Source organism: Strongylocentrotus purpuratus, unplaced genomic scaffold, assembly GCF_000002235.5.
Source record: "Strongylocentrotus purpuratus isolate Spur 01 unplaced genomic scaffold, Spur_5.0 spur5_contig_852, whole genome shotgun sequence".
Lineage (NCBI taxonomy): Eukaryota > Metazoa > Echinodermata > Echinoidea > Camarodonta > Strongylocentrotidae > Strongylocentrotus > Strongylocentrotus purpuratus.
In genome coordinates this window covers 781,582-805,075 of record NW_022145560.1, presented here as the reverse complement: position 1 = coordinate 805,075, position 23,494 = coordinate 781,582, and the positions used below count along the sequence as shown (strand labels likewise).

Here is a 23,494-nt window from a genome sequence, read left to right as displayed (position 1 = left end):
AAAGAAGTTACATGCAAATACATCAATTTCTTTGAATAGAAAAGAGCTTGGCATTCCTGAAACCTGCACATGTCAGTTATACTATATCCCCTTTCACTGTGAACATGACCAACAAAGAAAGCAGACAAAATATACAGTTTCTCAGGTAGACAAAGGAACATCCCTTCACTGCTATTGTGTACAAATGTGTAGAACAGGTGTCACATGCATATTCACCTGTTCTACACATTTTTACATAATAGCAGTGAAGGGATGTTCCTTTGTCTATCTGAGGAACTGTATATATTGTCCGCTTTCTTTGTCTGTCATGTTCATAGTGTTTGCAGCCAACATCAAATTCTGTAGAACTTTGCAGGCATTATGACTATGTCATGTATGTCCTATCTGTGATAGACTTCACTGTCAGACACTATTGAGTGACTGACAGGCTTTTTTTCTTCTTTGGTAATAACATACATAAAATGAGCTGTAAATGGTACATGAGCATTAGTCTACATCAATAACCCACTTATTGTAATGGCCCAAATTCACCTGATTGAATCTTTGCGCAGCATAAAATGTACGACCATTTGGTACGATGGTCTGAAAATCAGATTCGACAACTAATAGTCGTTATTTTCCCACTTAATGACATTTTCAAGCCCCCTTTTTTTAGGCAAGTTCTAAATTAGTATTATCTTTCAAATGCCGTTGGAATTTAACCTTTTCTTATTTTTGGCCTGCAAATGGGGTTAATGCATTACATAATATATTAACAAATTCCCAAACTTCCCTTTTATTACATTTTAACACAGTGGAGTGGAGCACAGTTTTGACATTGGTTTCATTACTCACTCCAGACAGTTATCCAGCATTGATAACAGCACTTTTGCTTGTCCCATTCCGTCACACTGCCAGGATCAACTCCAATCCTCCGGAGGACTACTCCGAGCTTGATGTTTGAATTCGGAAAACATACATTTAAATGCTTTGCGTTTTTGTTCTCCTTTCTGCTCACATTTACACAACCACATGTGTAGCATGCCATGATGGAAAAGAGATCTGCTTTCTTGAGTGTGCATGTGTATGCAAATATGCACATATCCACTGCACCTTGTGGAAGCCATGTCCTAAACAATAGTAAACACTTCAATGAGCATGCATGGGCAATTAGGCATGAATATATGAATAAATTTACATGGACATTGTATGGAGAGAAGGGATGTTGGTATGTTAGGAGAGGGACACATGTTTTGGGCTCTGAGAGAGGAGGTACTGATAGGGAGAAGACTCCATGTTGATTTTTTTAAGGTGTGTCCCTTGCAGGACCTAGACTGTTCAGTTCATTGATATTGAGAGAGACAGAAAAGAGTTAAGTCTGAACCAATAAAGATGGAACCAAATGGAACCAAATTGAATCCTGCGTCCTTATTGCTTGGCTCATTATAGTAATTTAATGCTTTCTCACATGCTATGTTTCTCTGTTGGTTTCTTTCTCTCTCTCTCTCTCTGTTTCTCTCTCTCTTTATCAACTTCCCTCCCTATTAAAGCTAAAGGCCAGTTATGGTCATGCGATTGCGTTGTGAAAGAAACGTGGAATGGATCAGAAAAGGTTGATCATCTAGCATATAAGTATTTGTGTGTACTGCAAGGTTCTGGAATCATCAAAATGATAAGAAACTTGGCCCAGTCTTGGTAAAGTTACAAGCACTGTACACAGAAAGATGTATATGGGACTATACGCACACGTGTGCGACACATGCGTTTATCTCTCACAGACCATCGGATAAACTAATTTACCAAATATATCAATTAGTAGGCGGTTTCCCAGCAAATTTTTTATCATCATGTATTAGTCAAAACATTATTTCACATGATTGGTAATAAGAGCTTGCATTTAATTTTTTGAAATTGGGGCATTTCGAATACTGGTCTTTTTAACTTTAATTTTATTTTGCCTATTCATGTTTGGTTACAGACATGCATTTGCATCAGGCCTGATTTTCATACATGTACTTGACTATGATTGGATAATAAAGTGAATGCCAGAATAATTTTTTCTTTAGAACAGGTGAGAAGTTGACTATGCTGTAGTTTCAGTCATGTTCTGAGTTAACTACATGTAAATGAAGTATGTCAGTATCAGTCGGCTCAATTTTCAAACTTCCTCCTTGAAAAAATCCTTCATAGGCCACTGACTCCATGTGATTGTCTGGCCATCTGGCCATTAAATTTATTGTTACATCATCATAGTGGTCATCGAACTCAAAATACAAACTTGCATACTGTGATGTCAGCATATTTATGGAATTTGATAGTATCTCTGTAAATATTTGTCCATTTTCTTCCAAATTTTGATATGTTGTAGGTAAACAATTGCTACAAAATCAGTCCACCATTTTTTATTGCAAGTGCCTCTCTCTCTCTCTCTCTCTCTACTTTCTAATCTTTCACCCTCTCCCTCTCTCTGTATCCCTTTCCCTCTCTTGCTCTGCCTCTCTCTCCGTCTTTCTCTGTTTCTGCCTCGCCCTGGCAGACCACCCCATTTGTCATTCATGTGACAAATTCATGTAGCTATACTTCATGTCATTCGCATAATTAAAATTTTTTATCACATAACAACTCATACAAGTCTCAGAGGTTTAGCATGTTCAAAGCACGACACAAAAGTTGACCTTAAACAAGTCAAGCGAAAAATGAAAAAAGCATGCATTCGTCATTTATATCATCAATAATGTTTTAATGAACGAACATCTATTGGTGTGTTAATTTGTTAAATAAAAGCAACAGAGGAACTCTTCCCAACTGGGATATAACTAACTACTTGTACCCTATTATGTAAACATTGATAATAGTCGTACGTTCTGAGCTGCACAAAAATACAATCGGTTTAATTTTGGCCATTGCAAGTCGTGGGTTATTGATGTAGACAAATGCTTATGTACCTGTTACAGCTCAATTTATGTATGTTATTACCAAAAAACAAAAAGAGATGTCAGTCAGTCACTTTATAGTGTCCGACAGTTAAAGTCTAGAAGGTAAAAGGATTTCCTTGCATAATTTGAATACGACAATGTAATGTTTAAATTTCACAGATAGTTCAGTTTCAGTTTATTTTCATATTTCACATGTTGTATAATACATCATTACATTTGGCATGTTACATTGTTGTAATCTATTTGTGTTTTGGATGCATTTATACATACGAAAAGAATAATACTTAACACTAAGTTTAAAGGAGAAAATATGATGGAGCCTAAAGTAGGTCATAGGCTCCGGAAGTTATAAGACGATGATATAGTCTTGCATTTTTTAAATAACGCAATTGCATAAATTAGAACTTATTATGAAGAAAAGATAAACAATGAAACATACTTAGCACTATTTGAGAAAAGTTTTGAATTTCAGCATGTTAATATGATGTACAAATGCACACATCATTTGGCGCCATCCTATTTACAAGAAAGTTTAATCATAGTAAGTCTCATTCATGAGCATAATACAAGGCAGGCAGTTGAAGGGGTACTTTCTGTGCAAAAGTATAAAACAGAATGCTTTAAACATAGCCCCCTCATTTCTTTAATTATAGCATGGAATCAGTTGGACAGATCATTGAGAATGGCAAGCTCTGTGAGCACCTTTAAATACATGTTCAAACAATCTTGCAATATCGATCCCAATAACGTAAAATGACGAGTAATTTTGTTTAGTGTCTGTTTTCTTAGCCCTGAATGTAGGACGACACGATGCTTTTCAAAGTTAAATAAAGTTTTCATATAATTTATTATCAGTTATTAATACATTTGTATTTTTAATGTTATTTAAAAGTGTACATTCAATTGCTATACAAGATTACATGCATTAATTTTGCAAATTATCCAGAAATTTACTATCCTGTAATATTTGTTGTAAATATGTATAAAACAATTGAACTCTCAAAAGTATATGTTGCCTTTTTTGTCAAGGTCTAATACATAACCAAAATATGCTAATAGTTACTTCTCATTATTTTTTTTGCAATTATGTTACATTAAAATATAATTACATGCAACCTATTCTTTGCTAAACGAAAATGCAAAGCAAAACAAAAGAAATAAATGATTGTTTTATTACGAGGATACCAAGATAATTCATTTGCTGCATTTACATTTATCCTTGCAAATTGAACAGCAACTGCACAGAGCACATGTGCACTCTGCGCAGCGTTTTTTTTTTGTTGCAAGGTGGCTTTGCGTAAACCAGCTGTGTGGGTAACACAAAACTATTCAAAATCAAAGTTCTGAAACACTTATTTCCTTTTTTCAATTCCTTGACCATATTCCTCATATCCTCACTTGTATTACAAGCCAGAGCAGATCTGGGGGCCGAGTAGAGATATGCATTCCCAGGCTTGCAACCCCTGCCACATCTGCCCACTTCTTGCCAATATGAAAGCACATCGCTACTTGGTCCCCAGTGAATTACATTTATGACATCATCGATTTGAATGCCCATGCCAAACGCTTTCGTTGTGACCAATACCCGAACTGAACTTGAAGGAGACTTGAACTTATTTAATAAAATCATCTTGTCCTCTTCTTCGTCGTCTGCGTAAAATTGACTTATTAACTTCATTTTCTGTACGTCTAAGGATAAGGCGCAATGTAGGGCAAGAAATATTTTGGTACAAGTGTTTATTGTTTTACCATACACTAATGTTTTGCTTGTCCTTTCCTTTTTTGCCAATAGCTCATCAATAAGCCAGTTCAGGGTTTGTGATACAACTGAAGCGTTACTAAAATGAAGGAAAATATTCGGGCGGTCAGGGGAGGCATATATGAATTCCGGTTTCAATGACAGAACAGAAAGTATGTCATCTCTAATCTTTGGCGTTATTGTTGCCGACAACAGGAGCCATGGGACATTTGCAGGAACCATACTCTGGAGAGTTCCCAGTTGGCGATACGACCTCCTGAAGCTCTTTCCCCTGTAGAAAAGAAAGAAAATATATTTATATACTCTATATTGTATACAAAATTTAAACTTCACTGTACTGGACGATGTATGCACATTCAAAGCCCCCATTGACATTTCCTTATTTTTGGATTATCTATGAATTTTTCAGTACAATTCTTTTTTTCCCCCTTTCTTTCAGCTTTTTGTCTATCATTCTGTATGTATTTCTTTACCGACAAAATTAAATGTCCAATATCTACAAATTTAACCATCATAAACACGGGGCCGAAGGCTAAATTGTTCTTCCTATATATGGACTATCTATAGTACTTGCGTATGCGCAAATTTTCCTCGACGACATAAATACGAATTATTTCGTCAATTTAGTCAGCATCATAGCTGATTTATTTTAATGCAGGCGCGGAGCTAGGATCTTGTTTTAGGGAGGCGCGGTAGTGAGCAAGCGAATCACTTAAAGAGCGCTCATTAGGGGGTGTGGATGATAGGCCTCCCGCGCGGAAGTTTTGGCGTTTCATTAAATTATTAGAGAAAGAAGACGATTCGTTGTACCGTTCTCGACTCGTCTAAATGAAGTTTTCCCCGGAATTTTCGGCGTTTCATCACAATATAGAGAAAGGAAGACGATTCGTCGTACCGTTTTCGCCTCTTATTAAGCCTAATTATCTGAATTCAGTTCCCCCCTTAGGCGCGGAAACTTTTGACGTTTCCCCGAAAATTTTAAACCTCTGATTTCTTTAGCTGATATTATAGGAAAGTGAAACTTCGGGAAAAGTATTGTAGTTATAGTCACTCTAGAAGGCGTCGCATCGGATAAAAAGTCACAGTAGGGAAAAAAAAACTTGTCGGCCGACCGACAATATACATCTCACCGACTTCAAACTTCTGCATTGATCTAGCAAGAATACCGACACAGATGACCCGACACAGCAACATATTTGCCCGTGTCTTTCTTGCTCACTCGACGAAACGACTCCACCCAACAACCCCCTGCTCTCTTTTACTCCCACTCCTCTTCTCTCAGGCGCTTACCTCCCCTGGCTCTCTCTCCTCTCTTTCACCCCCCCCCCCCCCCCGTTTCTTATGTTTCCCTTTTCGTCTTATTTCTTCTTTTTTTCTCTTTCTTCTCTTTTCTTTCCTTCCTTTTCCTTTCTTTCCTTTCCTTTCTGTTCTTTTCTTTTCTTTTCCTTTTCTTTTTTTCCCCTTTCTTTTTTTCCCTTTCCCTCTCTTTTTTCCCGACGGCAGCCCAATTTTACCGACAATATCCTGACAGGTGGGGGGGGGGGGGGGTGTCGCACCCCCACACCCCCCTTTGGCGACGCCCCTGGGGGGGGGGGGAAGAGTTGAGTATTATTTTGTGCTCACATACATGTACCATGTACTTGATTCCAGCCTGCAATTTCTTAATGTTCTGGATGTACAGGTCCATACACCTAAATTATCACGTTATAAATGGTTATGTTGGGCACCGAGAGGTCTCCTCCTCTGTGAAAAGAAAAGACTTGTTCTCTCTCTCTCTCTCCCCCTCTCCCTCTCTCTCTCTCTCTCTCTCCCTCTCCCCCTCTCACTCTATTTCTTTCCTCCATCTTTATTTATGCTAATGTAATATGTAATTAAGTTAAATTTACGTAATTTACTTTCTCAATATAACCTCATATTTAATAAACGTACGAATAAAAGAGGTGGAGGCGTTGCAATGTATGTTCACAGGGGGGGGAGTTAACCCCCCTTTTTTATTTATTTAAAAAAAAAAAAAAAAAAAAAAAACCCATAGCTGACCTAAAAAAGCTGACCCTACCCCCCCCCCCCCCCCCCCCCCCCTAACGGAGCAAAATGTCAAATTCTCAAATTTCGAGACAAAAAAAAAAAAAAAAAGTGTCCTCTTACCTGGGATACCTTATACTTTCGTATTCTTTTGTTCCAGTAATATCAAAAGCCACGCGGTTATCGACTCATTCGTGTACTCTCATCGATAATATATTTGTAAATGTTGATCATTTACAAACTGAATCTGGCATCATACTGTTTGACATATCAGATCACTGTCCAGTTTATTGCAAAATTCAAAGTTTATTTAATCTTGCTAAATCACCTCCCCCGTCAAAAAAGTAAGGAAATGTACAGCCTCCAAAATTGATAGATAAAAGGGAAAGCTGGGATCGATTGATTGGGCAGAAGTTTTGGCTCATACTGATGTAAATGTGTCTTACAACAATTTTATCCACGTTCTAAAAATAGCTCTTGACGAATGTATTCCTCTAGAGAGTTGCACATTTTCTAGTTATAGACATGAACCACGTAACCCCTGGGTCTCTAAATCTGTATTAAGATTAATTAATAGGAAAAATAACTTGCATTATATATTTTGTGCGAATCCTAAACCAAAACTTCGTGAAAAATATGTTTATTATAAAAACAGTTTGACAAAGATTATGCGATTAGAGAAACAGAGATATTATTGTACCCAGTTTGAAAAAAAGAAATACAACATAATGGAAACATGGGGAGTTATTAATAAGGCATTGTACAAAAAAAAATGGGGAAAAAAAGCATAAAACAAATCCGAGAGGATAATAAAACCATCAATGATGAAGAATCTATTGCTAATCACTTTAATGATTACTTCTCAAACATTGGACCCAATCTTGCCAAGAAAATTCCTGTTGTCGAAAAACCCTTTCATTCTTTTTTGAAGAACAAAAATCAGAATTGTATATTTTTGAGTCCAACCAGAAATTCTAAAACTTGTTAAAAATGTCAAAGAAAAAAGAAGTGCGGGTCATGATGAAGTCAGTAACTTTTTATTAAAAAATTGTTTGTAAAATAGTTAAGTTAAGATGAATTTCAAAATCCCTACATAATAAGCAAAATAAGATTGAATTAAAGGGGTTGGGAGATTTAAAATTGTGTTGATTTCTTAAAATGAAATAATGTTATATATTTTCTCCAATATTTGGTGATAATCAAAGATGTTGTATATTATGTATTGTGGTGATGAGTATTTTGTAATATCTTACCATGTTGACAAACAATGTACTTCGTCTATACAGACGAGACTCAGCTGCTTCTTTTCCACCAATTTCTTTACCCTGTTTTGCAGGGTCTCATTGGTGGCAACTGCCTCGGGTGTTACGAATAAGAGCGTAAAATTTCCATCTTCGAAGTCTGCAAAGAAAAGTGGCATTAATAATGTATTAATTAATTTATATCGCTAGTGTTACAATGCACATATTTCAAAAGCATATTCTTGGTATCAAAACATAATGTTACAAGAATAAATATATACAAAACATACACACACCCTCACCCTCACGCCTATATATTATTATGTGTGTGCGTGTGTGTGTGTGTGTGTGTGTGTGTGATGGTGGGCATGTATGGTTTTTAGATGAATGATTATGTATATTTATATATTTGATTTTTTTTTCTTTTCTTTATCTTTATCTTTTTCGAAATGCAACTAATTGTTCCTTCGTCTGGGAGGTTATACAAAAATTGAATTATTATAAGTGTCAATTTTGTATCAAATTGCATTTCCATTCATAATATACATCTGTTTTCAAACCTAGATTGTGCACAACTGTATGATATCATAGGGGCCCTGCTTATTACACTGCCTCGCTATGTCATGACAAGAATTGTTAATAAGTGAAATTGGCACTGTAAACAAATTAAAATATTATATACAAATATTCACTGCTGAACCCGTCTTAGCGATTATATAAAGGTCACCCGTTTACAGTGGCCACTTGTTTGTGTTTCCTTTGGATGACCTTAAAAGACAGATTTGATTGTATACAGGCGCGCCGGAGGCAGTTTGAGATTGGGGGGGGGGTGGGGTTACTAGGGGGCTCACCTGTTATAACTTTCCAAGTTTCTATACAGTACCCCAAACATTGAAGTTTTCTTCTCCTCAGTCAATACCTCTAAGAATATATGCATTATACCATGTTTCAAAATGTAGCATGCAATTTCGGTTTTAGTAAAGAATTAAGGTGGATGAGAAATGGAAAACTAGTAGTCAAAAATGAAAGAAAAAACCAACCTTGCCGTTCCTTCTCATTCATTTGAGTTGTGAAATGTAGAGCATTGATCTTGAGCTTCGTCCATTCTTGAATTTGATCATGTATAAGGGCAAGGAGGGGGGAAATGACGATTGCAACGTGATGATTTGTAGGATCAATCTGAAATAAAGCGGAAAATGGTTAAATTAATGTATATCTCATTTTGGGGGTATACACGTGTAAGGCCAAAGGTCATAACTGTCGATTTCCATGATTTATCGGGGTTCTAGCCCTGTTATCAAAATGTACAAACAGTATGCCAAGAGCGATTTGAACCATGAGCTATATATGGGGATACACAGCCAGTTAAAGTGTGCATCGCCACAGATGTTGGGTTAAAAAAAAGTCATGTAAAAATTATATTGTATTTAATTGCTCATTACCTCCCTCGCACTCGGGGGCGTCGCTAAAAAAAAGGGAGGTTGCGAACCCCCCCCCCCCAACCTGTTCGGATATTGTCGGTATAATTGTGCTGCCGTCGGGAAAATGAGAAAAGGGGGAGGGGCAAAACGAGAGGTAAAGGAAAAGAGGGAAAAAAGGAAAGGAAAGAACCAACGCAGCTCAATATATTTTTTTTATAAAAGCTGCGCTATCACAATTATTATTATAAAAGAAAGAAAAAGAAAGGAAAAAAAAAAAGGGAAACAACTTTAAAATCGGAGGATGAAAGAGATCTATAGATATAGAGGAGAGAGAAAACAAATTTCATACGAACTATAGAGACTACAACTATAATAATTGTGTTTTGTCGAAGTTTCACCTTCTTACAACATTACCAAAAGAAATCAGAGGTTTAACGTTTTCGGGGAAACTAAATTCAGACAAGGATTAAAATTCGTGAATGGTACAATTTAAGGAAGCGTCAATGCTTCCGCACGGGATGGGAGGGGAGCCCCCCCCCCCCCCCACCCCCTCAGGGAGCGATCTTTAAGTGATTGGCGTGCTTACTCCCCCCCCCCCTACGATACTGACTAAGTTGACAATAAATCGTATATTTATGTCGTCCAGGAAAATTATCAATAATAATTCATTGCATCTTGCCCCGATCCCCAACAAGAAAAATTCCTCTGTAGGGCCATGCATTATGGTTCTAGGCATGGCCACACATATGATTTTTTTTTCATTATTAAAACTAAAACAACAACTCAATGCGCGGCTGAATGACTTGGTTGGTAGTATCACAATATTAAGTGGTGTTGCTCCGCGGGGCAAGGGGGAAATTGCACCTTTCACAGCAAAGCGTGAACAAAAATAGAGATTGGTGCATAAATATGAGGTTTATGATGATTAAAGTGATGATTTTCTCTTTACAGCATTATAATGACATTTAAATTATCATTATCATCCGCATAAACCTCTCGAATTCAGCATTATATTCAGGTAACAAGCATAACCAAAAATATACACTATATATATCTCGATTTTTTTTTTCCCCACGCTTTTTCTGTGAAGGGTGCAGTTTCCCCTCTTGCCCCGCCGAGCTTGCTGCCTAGCAACACACCATGTAACGTTACGACATTGTCATCATCCTCATCTTCATCATCTTCCTCATCTTCATCAGCATCGTCGTCTATAGTCACCAATATCATCATCATCATCATCATCAACATTATCATCGTCATCATTTCCTTATATTTATGTACCAATCTCTATTTTTGTTCACGCTTTGCTGTGATGGGTACGATTACCCCCTTGCCCCGCGGAGCAACGCCACTTAATATTGTGATAATTACCATACAATGGCGGCGCGCGATGAACAAGTCTTTCAGCCGCGCATTGGGTTCGGGATTGGGTGGTTGTTTTAGTTTTAATGGTGCGTGTCATTCAGTTGTAATGGTCTTTGATCAAGACAGTTTAATTTTATTACAGGTATCCAAACATACTTACTTTGTCTTTCATAAGGGGTAACGCTCCATAAATCCTGGATTTTCCGTACCCTGTCGGTAGGACTGCCATTACTGTTGTAGACGCCAATAAATAATCCAAAGCCTTTTCTTGCTCTGGCTTCAAGGCCTCCTCAAAAACCAGCTCCTTGTATATGTCCCTTGAAGTCGCCATCATTAAATTGTGCAGTGTATGAGTACCGGACGCGACGGTGATGCACTTCCCACACGGCACACTTACACATAGCATTCATTGACTGGGTGTATTGTTAGTATTTCTCTTCACACTTTGTAAAAAAAAAGGGGAGGGGTGATAATTATTTGTTGGTAGTGTTTAAAAAAAAAAATATTTAGTTTAATACGTAAGTATAGGTTAAGTCGGCTCAGTACCTGGTCCTCTATTTTTTATTAAGAGAAAAATAAAAATGAAAAATCCCAAATATAGGCCTACTGGAATTCCTTAGTGAAAATCAATTTACTCAATGTTATGTGACAAATTTGGAACAGCTAGTGGCCGATGTACATTAATGATGTTAAATAAACCGTCCTTAAAATAACAAGAGCGTCAACGGTCCTCAAAAGTCAGGGGAACACTTTGTGAGGGAGCGGAGATCGGATGGCAGTTTATATGTCATGGTGTCGACGGAAGTGACATGAGAGGACCCTCCCCCCCACCCACTTTGAAAAACTTTGAAAAAGAGTGGGGTGATGCGGATTTTGTTTTTGTCTCCCCCAAAACGTTTTGTTTCGAATTACGCCACTGCTGGTCACCGTTACGTACCAATATTTGGCACGCATAATTTCAAATTTGAACCCCCCCCCCCCCCCCCCCAAGAAATCCTGGATCCGCGCCTAGCATCACTGGGGCAAATAAAAGTCTGTTATTTTTCCACAAGTTTTCTCTTAGTAGAGCTGTGCAACGATCAGCGGCGTACGCAGGAATTTTTTTAAGGGAGGGGTTTTAAAATCGGGCCCAAAATTTGCTCCCGAAAATTTGAAAATCGCGCCGGCGGAAAAGTCACTCAGGGGGGGGGGGGGGGGGGGGGGGGGGTGGAGAAGCGGACAAATTTGACAATATGTTCCGTTTTTTTAAAAAAAAAGGAAGGGGGGGTGGTTTCACAAAAAAACACACAAAACATACACTTAAAAAAAACTCAAGGGGGTTTTAACCCCAACCCCCCCCCCCCCCTGCGTACGCGCCTGGCAACGATAAATCGTTTTGTGTAGATTTTCCTCGTTTGCGGGGGGCTAGCTGCTTCCAAGATCAACATGGAAGGATGTATAGTTTCCCATTTTATTTTTTGAAATTTGTTTATAAATAATTTTGTATCTTGTTTATCGATGTAATTTTTTTTTACCGAGAACAAAATAAATGAGAATTGAATTGAATCTAAAAGATATCCCCCGCCACACTTGCATGAGTTACTGAGTTTGCATCATATCGTTATAAGGAAGTTGCAATATACATTTCTTGTAAAACAAATTAGTCAAATAATTTCTTCTTGTACAGAGCTTCATTATTTACGTCTTTCTGCGTATTCTCGAATTCAGAGCAGAAATAAACACTTTCGTATATCATTATAATGCATCTATATACATTTTGATTAGGCATCAATTATAAATTATTGTTGATTTTCATCACTGGGGCTTGATCATCTTTTAACTCCGTTTTCTACCCTCATAAACATGTGTTATTTCCTAGTTTGTTTATATTATGTCGGGTACTTCAAATCACTATACGATGATTAAAATAACCCCTATTAATGTTAAATGATGAGAAAACATTGATACACACAAAGTTGTCTAAATAGTCCATTTTTGACCAGTTGACAACATACTATCAGCATGTATTACGTTATGGCTTGATCAGAACAAACATGACACCTCCAAAAATAAACATCCAAAAAGTGCACACAAAAAACAAACAAACAAAGAGTGTAAAGTTTTAGTGGTTGTATTTATTTATTTCTGATAATGGGTACGTCGCACATTATCACCAATTTGATGGTCTTCCATGAAGCCCTGTTTGGTAAAAATAAAAAAAATAACAGCAGCAAAAACAAAATAGATAAATACACAAGCATATAAACAGGTAAAATACAAATTAATTGGTATCCTCATGAAATAACTAATCATTCAAGAATTATCCTTGGATCATATAAAAAAATGTGTTAAAGGAATTTTCTATTTCATTAGAAAATACTTTTAACAAAATGAAAATAAAATAAAGAATAGATAATTTTTCTCAAAATCAGAAGTGTTTTAGGGGCTAATTTTTTTTAGTGCTTATAATACACCCACAGGGGCATCCAAATATAACAAAATTGTAAAGATTCCCTATCCACCCAATTTTCAAAATTTCCCAAGACTTTGTATTACGTTGCTTTACTGTACGATCCGACATAATGGTGCATAAAATAATCAGAACTTTAACGTTATGAACGACGTGTTATTTTGTTGTCTGTTCGCCTACTCCTGGCATCAATTCAATATGATGGTAACATGGTTGTAACGGACAATCATTTCTACAACTTTTTACAACTAAAACATTGAAAGAAAGAAAAAAAAAACATGTATGCATCTTACTACAGAAAGGTTCGTTGGCAGCAAACACATAATGAATTGAACGCAAGATTTCATCAGCAACTGAAAATCAACATCAAAAACTTATGCACGACTCTAGACTATTTTACATATTGTCAACTATAACAGCACGTTCACTATTCGCTACAAAAATATGAAGAAAAAAAATAAATATTTGTAATGTATAAAACATATTATGAATATATAAATCTACTGGAGAAACCAAGGGTCTAATGCTTTATCTTTTTTCATCTTTTCCGAAACTTGTATGTAAACGATTTTTTATGTGTGTGGGTGTGTTCAGTAAGAGGTTGGTTATTTGGTAAATTATTAATTGATGTGCTCTCCCACTAAAACACTCGCCCACTCTTCGTTGTCATTAACATGTGAAATTTTCTACCAAAAGATGGCGCTGTTTAAATTTGTTCTGGTACGGAATAAGAGGCCTAGGTGCTTTGAACCTGCGATAAAGCAATAAATGAAAACGTCTGCGAGATAAGACAGCTACCCGTCAGATATTGCGTAAGAGCTTTAGATCGCGTTTCAGTGTGGTGTCCGCAAAGTGCGCAATTTTGATGTTATTGCAAGCAAGAGGAGGGCATCATTGAGCTGTGTCTGTATCAGAAGGAGAAAAAAGTGCTTTAAAAGTGAGTTTAAATTTTTTTATTTCTATACTAACATTTAATTAACATACTTAACTGTTGTAAAATGTAAGACAAATATAACATAACCTATGTTATGTTGTATTTGTCTTACATTTTATGATATTAAAAGTGGAAAAAATCCACCCCGTGCATACCACATACATGCAGTGCTAGAGGTCCATACGCATTAGCATGGACTCTCTATGCTTTGCTGGAGTGGGTTCGTGCGTTGCATTTGGATGTTCGAACCGAAGAAAGAAAGGGAACTGCATAATATTTCACAAGTAAGTTCTTCTTAATGTTATGTTGATTAATAAGGAGATTTTAGAGCTAAAAATGTAGTTTATGCAGTGACTGTAGTCTGTACCCGGGTTGTCTCATGACAAGCCACGGCAGCTCCTGCAGCAGCGGAGCGCGCCAGTCCACGCCCGCCGGGCTGGGGCAGGCATGGGTTAAGGTTCTGGGGATGGTGATGGGAAAATTCTGCTGCGCTGGAGTCGCTCGCAACTCCAAGAGTCAGAGAGTCCAACTCGGAAATATAACTCCATGAGCTTGATTCTATTAAAGAAAAGTCTAGAATAAAATGATATAATTAATTTGATCTTATCTAATTTCAAGATAAATTAAAAATCAAATGTCAGCTTCTTTATATTTTAACTAGATCTAGACTGGACTAGAGCTAGATGATAGATCTAGACTCTAGATCTAAACTCTAGTCTCTAATAACCGTCTGATATGGGTCATTTCTTTAATAAAACTGACATTTGTTGACATTCCCCATAATATAATCAGAGGTCTAGTGGAGCCAGACGCAGTCTCAGTAGAACAACCGACGATATAGAGAGACTGAAGCTTTTGGTCTAAGCCAGGCTAGCCTGCCATATTTCACATCACAGGAGTTATCCAACTAGGCTAGGCAAGCCTAAAAATCCCACCGCACACTACACTTTTTCTATCAAATTTGCTTATGACTTGCTGACATTATTATTATTTTATTTATTTGGCTGGAAGCTGCTTTCAGTTTCAGTCTTAAAAATCACATGAAATAGCATGAATAGTAGAACAATTGTCATGTTATGAGAAAAAACTCATTATTGTTTCCATTTGCTTTTATTGTAATGCAGGAATACACTCAAGAGAGGAAAGGATGTTACACACCACATCTCATTCCTAGAGCTGTGCCTACTGTCTTTCCTGGACATCCTCCCTATAAACAGACCCATGGCTCAAGACTCCCAGCAAAACCATGTACAACATCCGAAAGTGTTCCTGTGCCTCCAAAGAAACCCTATGACATTACAAAAGAACATGACTATTCTTTTTCTGTCTGAGTTGATTAGAAACTGAATATAACCAGACAGCAAGTGCAGGATGCCAAGAAACAGCTTCAAGTGGTGAAACAAGGTAAACAGGAGAGATGGAAAAACCAGGACTCTCTTGCAGGAAGTCCACGAAAGCAAGCTCATTAGCCAGGATCAGCTTGACCTACTTCAACACAACTTTGGAGAGAACGCATTTTCAGGAAAAAAAACCAAAACATAGAACTTCATTCGTACAAACTACAAAGACAGATCAGTCTTTTATATTTTGCCTCTTGTCTGCATAGCTTATCCACTGGATGATTGACTGAAGCCGTTTAAAACTGGAGAGAGCTTTCAATAATCTTTTAAAAAAACAGAACAATCTGAGACTTTTGTTCTGTGTAATGAAATAAAATTCTTGGGACACATTGTGACAGTTGCACAACCTAACCATAATTTTCTGTTTGTTAACTTTACACGAAGGCAAACTAAAGTGGAACTTAGAAGAGTTGATTAAATTAGGGGTTAAACAAAATGTACTTGAATTTTGAGTTGTTGTGAGGTACACTGTATTTGAATATTTACTCTATAAGCTTCATAATTGTACCTGCTGTATCTGATTCAGTTGCTATAATTTTTGCAAATTATTTGCACTCTACATGTGCTTTGATTCCGCAGGTACAGTATGGATAACCTGAGATAAACATGTAGACCTTTTTTCATAACATTGTCTGGATTGCTCTCAACCAAGTGATTTACATCATTTAAGATGAAAAGCAAGAAATTCACATAAAGTGAGCCCATTTTCAATAAACGAGAAGAATTCACAGATGTGTTGCAATTGAAAAGCTTGTGTAATGCACAGTTGCACACCATATACACACCCATAGATCGTTTTGTACATAGGTTTGAATTTTGTTCCAAAATGGAAAACTGCTTTTGAAGAGATTTGATAACAGAACAATTATATGGAATAATTCACTAGATGTAAACCCATAAGATTGTGCACTCTTTGGCTTGTTGTATCTACTGTGTACATTTGAGGGTAATCAGTTTCAAATTTATTATTATACCTGATGAATAATGATGTCAAAAGACCATGTTACTATGAGGTTTCACTGAATAGTGTAGTGCAGTATCCTGAGATGTAAGTCTCTTCAATTATAGTTCTTCATAGCAATACAGGTGACTTGGAATATATATGCTCAATTACTTTTTCTGGTTTGCATTTATTACTTGATGAAATGTCTTTGTATTATTAGTAAATGTAACGCGCCTGCGTGCGCTTGGAGCCAAGACTAGTTAATAAAGTGTTCGTTATCGCTGACATCTTGACACATAGACATTGGCCTCCTGACATTTATGTTTTGGGAGTTATTGTGGCGGTTTTGGGATGTGTAATGCTTGTCTTTGGTGGCGAATCAATTTGTCGTGGTTGTGTTGCCTATGATCCGTGACAGTAAATTTGGGGCTAAAATCTGAGGTGTTGTTTTTGCAATGTCTGTCCTTTCAATTGTGTTGTATTATTGCAGTATAATAAAATGTCAAAACTTAAATGCCTATGCTGTAGAATATCAACACACGTGTGCCGTGTGGTAATAAAAGGTTCATTTATTCATTTTTTTCCTTCAAATTGAATTATAAGTTTATTCTCTAAAACTGGTTGATGAAGAAAATAAGAAATACACTGTATCAAGGAGAATATTATTTATTGAGAAAAAAGGTGATGTGAATAAATAATTATTACACCAATGATCAGCTCTTTTTAAAGAATATTCATATATATTTATAGTGAACTGTAAAAAATTGAATTATTCTTTCAGACATATAGAAATTTTATAGAGATTAGGTGAAAGACATAAGGTGTGAATTTGATATAAAATGAGTGAGAGAAGAAGAAAAAGAATGTTTGGATGGATGGATGAATGATTGGATGAGTAAATAACATAATTTTTTTTAAATAAATGTGTATAATTCTTTCCTTTCCCTCTTCCTATCTTCAGTATCGTCCTATATCTGCATTTCCATTATCTACCTATCCTTCTATATTATATCTATCTATCCATCTATTTATTCGTCTAGCTATCTACATACCCATCTCTATCCCAAATCTATAAGTATCAATCTGTTTATAATAGCCATAAACATAAAATGAATATATAACCTTTAAAGCGTTTTAAATCAATAAACCCTGGCTCTCATAATAACTGAATTAGAAAGACATTGACCCCCGGCATTGGCCCTGTAGCATAAAACTTTGGTTAATATCATGACATAAATATCAAATACAAGTCCCAAATGCTTGATTCTGATTGGTTGAAAGCCAAGTAATATTTGATGTCATAATATCGCAGTTTTATATTGACAAAGAGGAAGAAAAAAATGAAGATATACTGAAATATAAATAGCTTTTTGTGTCCCTTTACCTCACCATAACACCCGTAATTAATCTTGACCTACACCAGATACCATGACTGAGGCATGAGTAGGGTTCATGCATTATGCAAAATACCACAATTATAACGTTTCATACTCGAAAACCGATAAATCAACTCGAAAAATGAAGCTTCACATTGCTTATCAGTAGCACAGTTTCGAAGGGAACATCCGGGTATTTCTCGAAGTTGTGCCCTCCTTAGTAATGGCGGACCGCGCTCCATGCGCGCACAGAGCTTTGAACGGGCGCGTATGACGAGTCCGCACTCTAGCCTTATTAAGTATATATCTCTATGGATCATACACAGTATGTCCTCCGTAGGAGGACTAGAGGGCCAACTAAAATCGTGACCTTTGACATTTCATAGGTTTTGTATTGGATGCATTATGGGGGTTTTGTCCGATTTGAACGACGGTTTTGGAGGGTCAATGAATATTCATGAGCAATGACGTAAAAAATACGCCAACTTCTGTTTGTTGATTGGCCATCGACAAAATGTTTTATGTATTAGGTCATGCATAAAACATTTTTTGCATTCCCAGAATTCCCTACGATTTGACCACGAAAATGGCGGTTGTATGAACTGCAACTTTCAAGTTATATAATTACGAACAATGAAACATTTTTCTTTTAAGTGAATTTCTATTATAATAGAAGTTTGTCAAGTACATCTCAGTGAAGCAGAAAATCTTCAGGCGAACATTGACATCGAAGTGATACCCTATGATATCAAGAAAAGTAAGTAAAGATCCATTTTGTGTGAAGGTCTCTGAAATGATTGTGATGTGTTCGTCATTGCAGTGAGGGGCTCTCCGCATTGTCACAACGTATTACCCGGTTAACCCCCTACCCCATCCTCTTTTCTTTCTTCTGACCAAAGAATATTAACTGATTGAATGAACTCTAATATAAGTCATCGACGGTAATATTTTTAGAAACAATCAGGATTTTACCGTAGGTTATTTCATTAGAGCACATCTCATAATTTTAAGTTCAGTTCATAGCTTGATTACCGATAGTAATCGGTCGTAGATGTGGACCTGTTGTAGACTGCGCAAATGGCTCATTGCTAGTCCAAGCCGACGAGATCTCGTCGAGCGGTTTATGATTTTCAATTCGCCGGTGCTAGCCGGCTGTAACACTAACACTCCACCAAGAAGCGACTGCGTTTCCTGAGCTGGCGTGGCTATAACTTTACAGTTGGTTACTGTAAAGCCTAGACCTCTAGCTCTAGACTATTCATAGCATAGTCTAGCCTGAATTTTCTGTCTCTTTCGTTCGTTAGCCTCTGATTTGGGTAGGGTCGGCTCCTCTCTTTAGCCGACCCTACCCAAATCAGAGGCTAACGAACGAAAGAGACAGAAAAATTAGGGCTAAGCTAAGCAGAGCCTAGGCTAGGCTAGGTCTAGTCTAGATCTAGCACTTAAGTATAAACAGCATTTAACCCCGCATCTAATATATAGACCCTAGGCCTAGATCTAGGGCTAGATTCTAGGCCTAGGCCTAATGCATTCTAATAAAAAAAAAAAGACTAAATAAATGCCTGTTTTAGGTGGGTCAATGTGGAAGTAATGGAGGGGGGGGTGCACAATCATTCTGTGCCCCCTTATTCAGATGTGGCATAGGGACGGGTCTAGATCTAGGTCTAGAGCCCCCTAGGGTCTACTAATAATATTAAAAATAGACAATTAGATCTACATCTATAGCTTGTGTTATGCCATAGCCTAGCAAAGACTTCCATAGCCATGGGTCTAGGCTTGTTTTTGCTCCACTACTAGACTAGACCCTAGTCGTGCACATGTGTCATTATTGTGATCCAGGACCAGATTCAGCTTAGTTTGAATGTAGATCAATCTAGGCTAGATCTACCAACAACAACAAAAACAAAACAAAAAGGTTATCTCTCCCCCCCCCCCCCCTCCCACTTCCCCTGATTTCGCTCTTAGTTATGTCATTGTGCCTTGTTTTAAATAATTGGTTTATTTTCAGGATTTTATGCCACCCCTTTTATGTTGGTGAGAATTCTGGATCCAACCCTACATATGACATGGATATTAAATCTTTCTCTAAAGGACATGAACAAAGTTATAAACTGATAACTAATGCTTGCATTTGATATTAGCAGGAACCTTACTAAGTTTCTGTTGTTTTTTTTTATTGTAGATCCTATGGAACAAAGAAGCAGATAATGACCACAGAAGTGCAACAAAGAGCACCAGGACCTGATCATCAAATGTTATGGTGTAGATCTAATCAGGAACAAGACACCTAAGTTGAACTCTGGCAAGGTATGTTTGTATGAAGTTCGAAAATATTCAGGCTGTATAATCTAAGCCCATGCGAACACCGCACTCGACTTGGACTATATACAAAGATTTGGGGAACTGTCATCTTGTGTTGCATTATATCTGGTAATTCTCATTTATTCTCTAGCTTTATTTAGGTGACAAACTATGGTGTTGCTACAGTTTATTCTCTCAGCATATTAAAAGACATACTCAAAGGCATTTTTTCCTAAATATTACATTATATCTAACAAACTTTTGTTCACAAAAGTGTAGCAAATAATAACTTAAAATAAATTGGAAATTACTTTTAAAATAATTGGAAATACATCTAAACCTTTACTCTTCTTTTAAAAAAAGGCCCTATCACTTAGATAGACATACGTTTATCATTTTTTAGTAAAATTAAAATGCAAGACCTAAAAAAGTGGGGAGGTACTATTTTTGAAAATCCAATATAATGCAGCAGTTTTAATCTTATTTGATTTCTCTCTTTTTGTTTTTATTATTCAGGTTGTCCAGAAGGTTTGATACCCAGGCTTCTTTTGTTCAAGTCCCTAGTCCACCCTCATCTTGAGAACTGTTCCGGTGTCTGGGATCCCTACAACATCTCAGATGTCCAGGACGCTTCTTTACAATGGGGACCACAAGAGAAGCAGCAGTTTGACTGAGATGATCAGCACCTTTTAGTTGCCTACTATATCTACAACTACAAGGCACTCTGCAAGAAGACTGGGAATGGTGCGCAAGATAGTCAATGGTCTCTCCGCTCTTCCTTGAACATTTTCCCACTGCACTACTTATAGCTATTTGCGCCCTCTATATAGCAAACAATGCCTAATCTGTGCCTGTTGGTCCCCCATGATCCTCTTTTTCTTATATTAATTGAGAGCTGATTTGATGAGATAACCACCTGTCAGTGACCTTGCAGGGTGGTCTTATCCCCCTGGCCAAACTAGTACAGACGGGCTTTAACAAATCACGAGCAGGAAGTACCATGACATGACCCTCCAGTTGCACCAAGCCAGAAGCGACATAGGTAGACAAGTTTGCATTTGCCCAACACTCTGTCCCAAAGTTAATGGAACTGACTTCCAGCAAATATAGTGCATGCTGACAGCCCAGAGAACTGCCAGGAACTACTTCTGAGGCATCTACTCTCCTTATCCCACTTAGAAACAATCTGTCTTCCTCACACCACTTGTAATCTTTAGTACTAGTTCATCTTCGTGATAGGCTACAATGCCTTTTGAAGATTACCAGTAGAAGAAGAAGAAGATATATCGAGGATCATGAAAGTAATCATTTGTTCTTTTAAATGCGTGTACATGTAACATAGTTTTTTGATATTTAATCTTAAGTCAAGTTCTGACAACAATATGAGGGATATGCTGAACTGGATAGTAAATTGAAGGGGGGGGGGGGATAAAATGATGTAGTTCAATAGTAAGACTGTATTAATATAATTAATATTAATAATAATAACAATATTAAAAATAGTAACAATAATGACAATGATCATGATAATAGCAGTAATAATAATGATAATACAGGTAGTAGTAAAAAGAACAATAATAATGTCCAATGTTAGATAAAGTACTCATAAAACTCAGTATATACCTGTGCTTTACATAATAAAATAGCATGTTGATATTATTGAATATTTTTTTCTTCAAAATCTACAGTAAATTTTTACAACTGAAAGATTTGAATTCAAGAGACAGCATCCCCCCCATCCATTTTTCATCCTTTTGTTGATGTCATGTTGGATTTAAAAAGACTTTATAGAAACAAAATATGTTGATAAATGAGTTCATAAATGTTAATAAATCAGTTAATACTGCTGAATTCTGTTCTTTTCATTTTCTTATTTTGTGAAATATATGTGATGATGCTGGTGATTATGATGATGTAGGCACTCTGTAATGATAATGCTGTATGACTGAGGTGAGATGGGGGCTGATGCAGTCTTGTGTAGAATTGAGTATGGTGTTCGACCTTTTGATGTTTGTTTTTATCTTGCATCAGCGAGATAGATTTAACCATCTTTCATTGATTCCTAATGAGAGAGAAAGCGGAAATGTAACAAGAGAGTGGGCAAGACTAATGAATAAATGCAGTATAAAAAAATGGTTTACAATAAAGATGAGGGGGGGGTTGAATAAAGAATAAGTCGATGCCGAAATGATGAAAGCATAGGTAATTGGGGTAATAGAGCCTATGGAAATGTCACTATTAGAAGGGGTCCCTGTATTGAAAATGTTACTGTTGGGGGGGGGGGGGGGGGGATTTAAAAAAAAATCAGTGGCGACGAATGCAAGAATGAAAAGAACGAGACAACATTGAAATTTCATTGGGGATGGGGCACAATATGAAGATCATTGAAGTCGAGGTGAGAATGATTCATTAATTGGACACTAAAAATATGAAAATATCACTTGTTAAATGATCAGTGCAATTTGTCTGATTTAAAAAATATTTTAGTTAATAAACGAACAAAAAAAGAGGTAAAAAATGAATTGAGTGAAATGGGGTCATTATTTTTGCCTTTTAACTGAACTGAATTTTTTAAAATGTACTTTCCATCCTGGTGACAGTGAAGTTTGTGGCCCCAACTAAGTCAACCATTTAAAAGTCTTCCCCCCCCCCCCCCACACACACACACACCTCCCCAACTCTGACCTTTGTTCTACATTTATCCGGCCCAATTAGGATTCTGTCGATATAGTAACGCATGCGCATTGTCTTTTTTTCATTGCGATAATATGCTAATAAGTGGAAAAGAGCTCATGAATATTCAAAATTTAAATTTAAATATTTTGCGCGCTGCGCGCAGTCCAAAATCCCTATTTCGCTGGTGCACTAAAAATTTGTCGTCTTCATAGGCTAATACACGATAAATGGAAGCAGTGTGCACTTTTGACCCTCCAAAATCTCCCCATGGCTAGACGGATGCAGAAGCGGAGTTGCACCCCCCTGTTTTGCAAAGCCATTGGAGCGTGAAATTTGGCATGGCTATGTGCAATTATGAGATAAGGATACTGTGAGATTTAAATACAAAACATAATTTATATGAGAAAGTTATGTCAGTAACTGTTATAGATTATTTAGGGGTCCATTTTTCAAGAATTTGAGATATTTTTGACGGAGTCGGTTTCTGATTTGAATTTTGAGTACAAAGATGGCATTTTGAAGGTCAAGTGATACGTCGCAGATAAAAGAACATCTCTTAGACTATCTAGAGGAATGTGTTAGAAGTTTGTAGGATCTAAGATAGTGGAGATAGGAAGGAAAAAGGAAAGGCCTTAAAATAGACCAGAAACGGACAAAATGGCGCCTGGACGTTTATGCATGAGTGATTTCGA

At 36.9% G+C, this 23,494-nt stretch overlaps 1 protein-coding gene and 2 long non-coding RNA genes across 3 annotated transcripts; 2 read left to right on the top strand and 1 right to left on the bottom strand.

Annotated features, from left to right (window-relative positions):
• Positions 1-2,749: 2,749 nt before the first annotated feature.
• LOC105446112 (ATP-dependent DNA helicase Q-like 3) lies at positions 2,750-8,199 on the bottom strand. Its single transcript, XM_030995217.1, has 2 exons — positions 7,950-8,199; positions 2,750-4,945 (listed from the first exon to the last, which is right to left on the bottom strand). The coding sequence occupies exons 1-2, from the start codon at positions 8,114-8,116 to the stop codon at positions 4,129-4,131; spliced, it is 984 nt and encodes a 327-aa protein (XP_030851077.1). The 5' UTR covers positions 8,117-8,199; the 3' UTR covers positions 2,750-4,128.
• A 6,123-nt stretch (positions 8,200-14,322) lies between these two features.
• On the top strand, positions 14,323-16,889 carry LOC115928228. The gene is made up of 2 exons (XR_004065958.1): positions 14,323-14,390; positions 15,231-16,889. It is a non-coding gene; the product is annotated as an uncharacterized LOC115928228 (long non-coding RNA).
• Positions 16,890-18,535: 1,646 nt separating this feature from the next.
• On the top strand, positions 18,536-21,142 carry LOC115928225. The gene is made up of 3 exons (XR_004065954.1): positions 18,536-18,582; positions 20,008-20,132; positions 20,643-21,142. It is a non-coding gene; the product is annotated as an uncharacterized LOC115928225 (long non-coding RNA).
• The last annotated feature ends 2,352 nt before the right edge of the window (positions 21,143-23,494 follow it).

What these genes read in the sequence shown, in the direction of transcription:
- LOC105446112 (XM_030995217.1), bottom strand. Translation starts at nt 8,116, where the DNA reads ATGCCACTTTTCTTTGCAGACTTCGAAGATGGAAATTTTACGCTCTTA. An exon ending in GTACATTGTTTGTCAACATG is followed by an intron (nt 4,946 to 7,949) that starts GTAAGATATTAC and finishes TCTTTTCTACAG; the next exon opens with GGGAAAGAGCTTCAGGAGGT.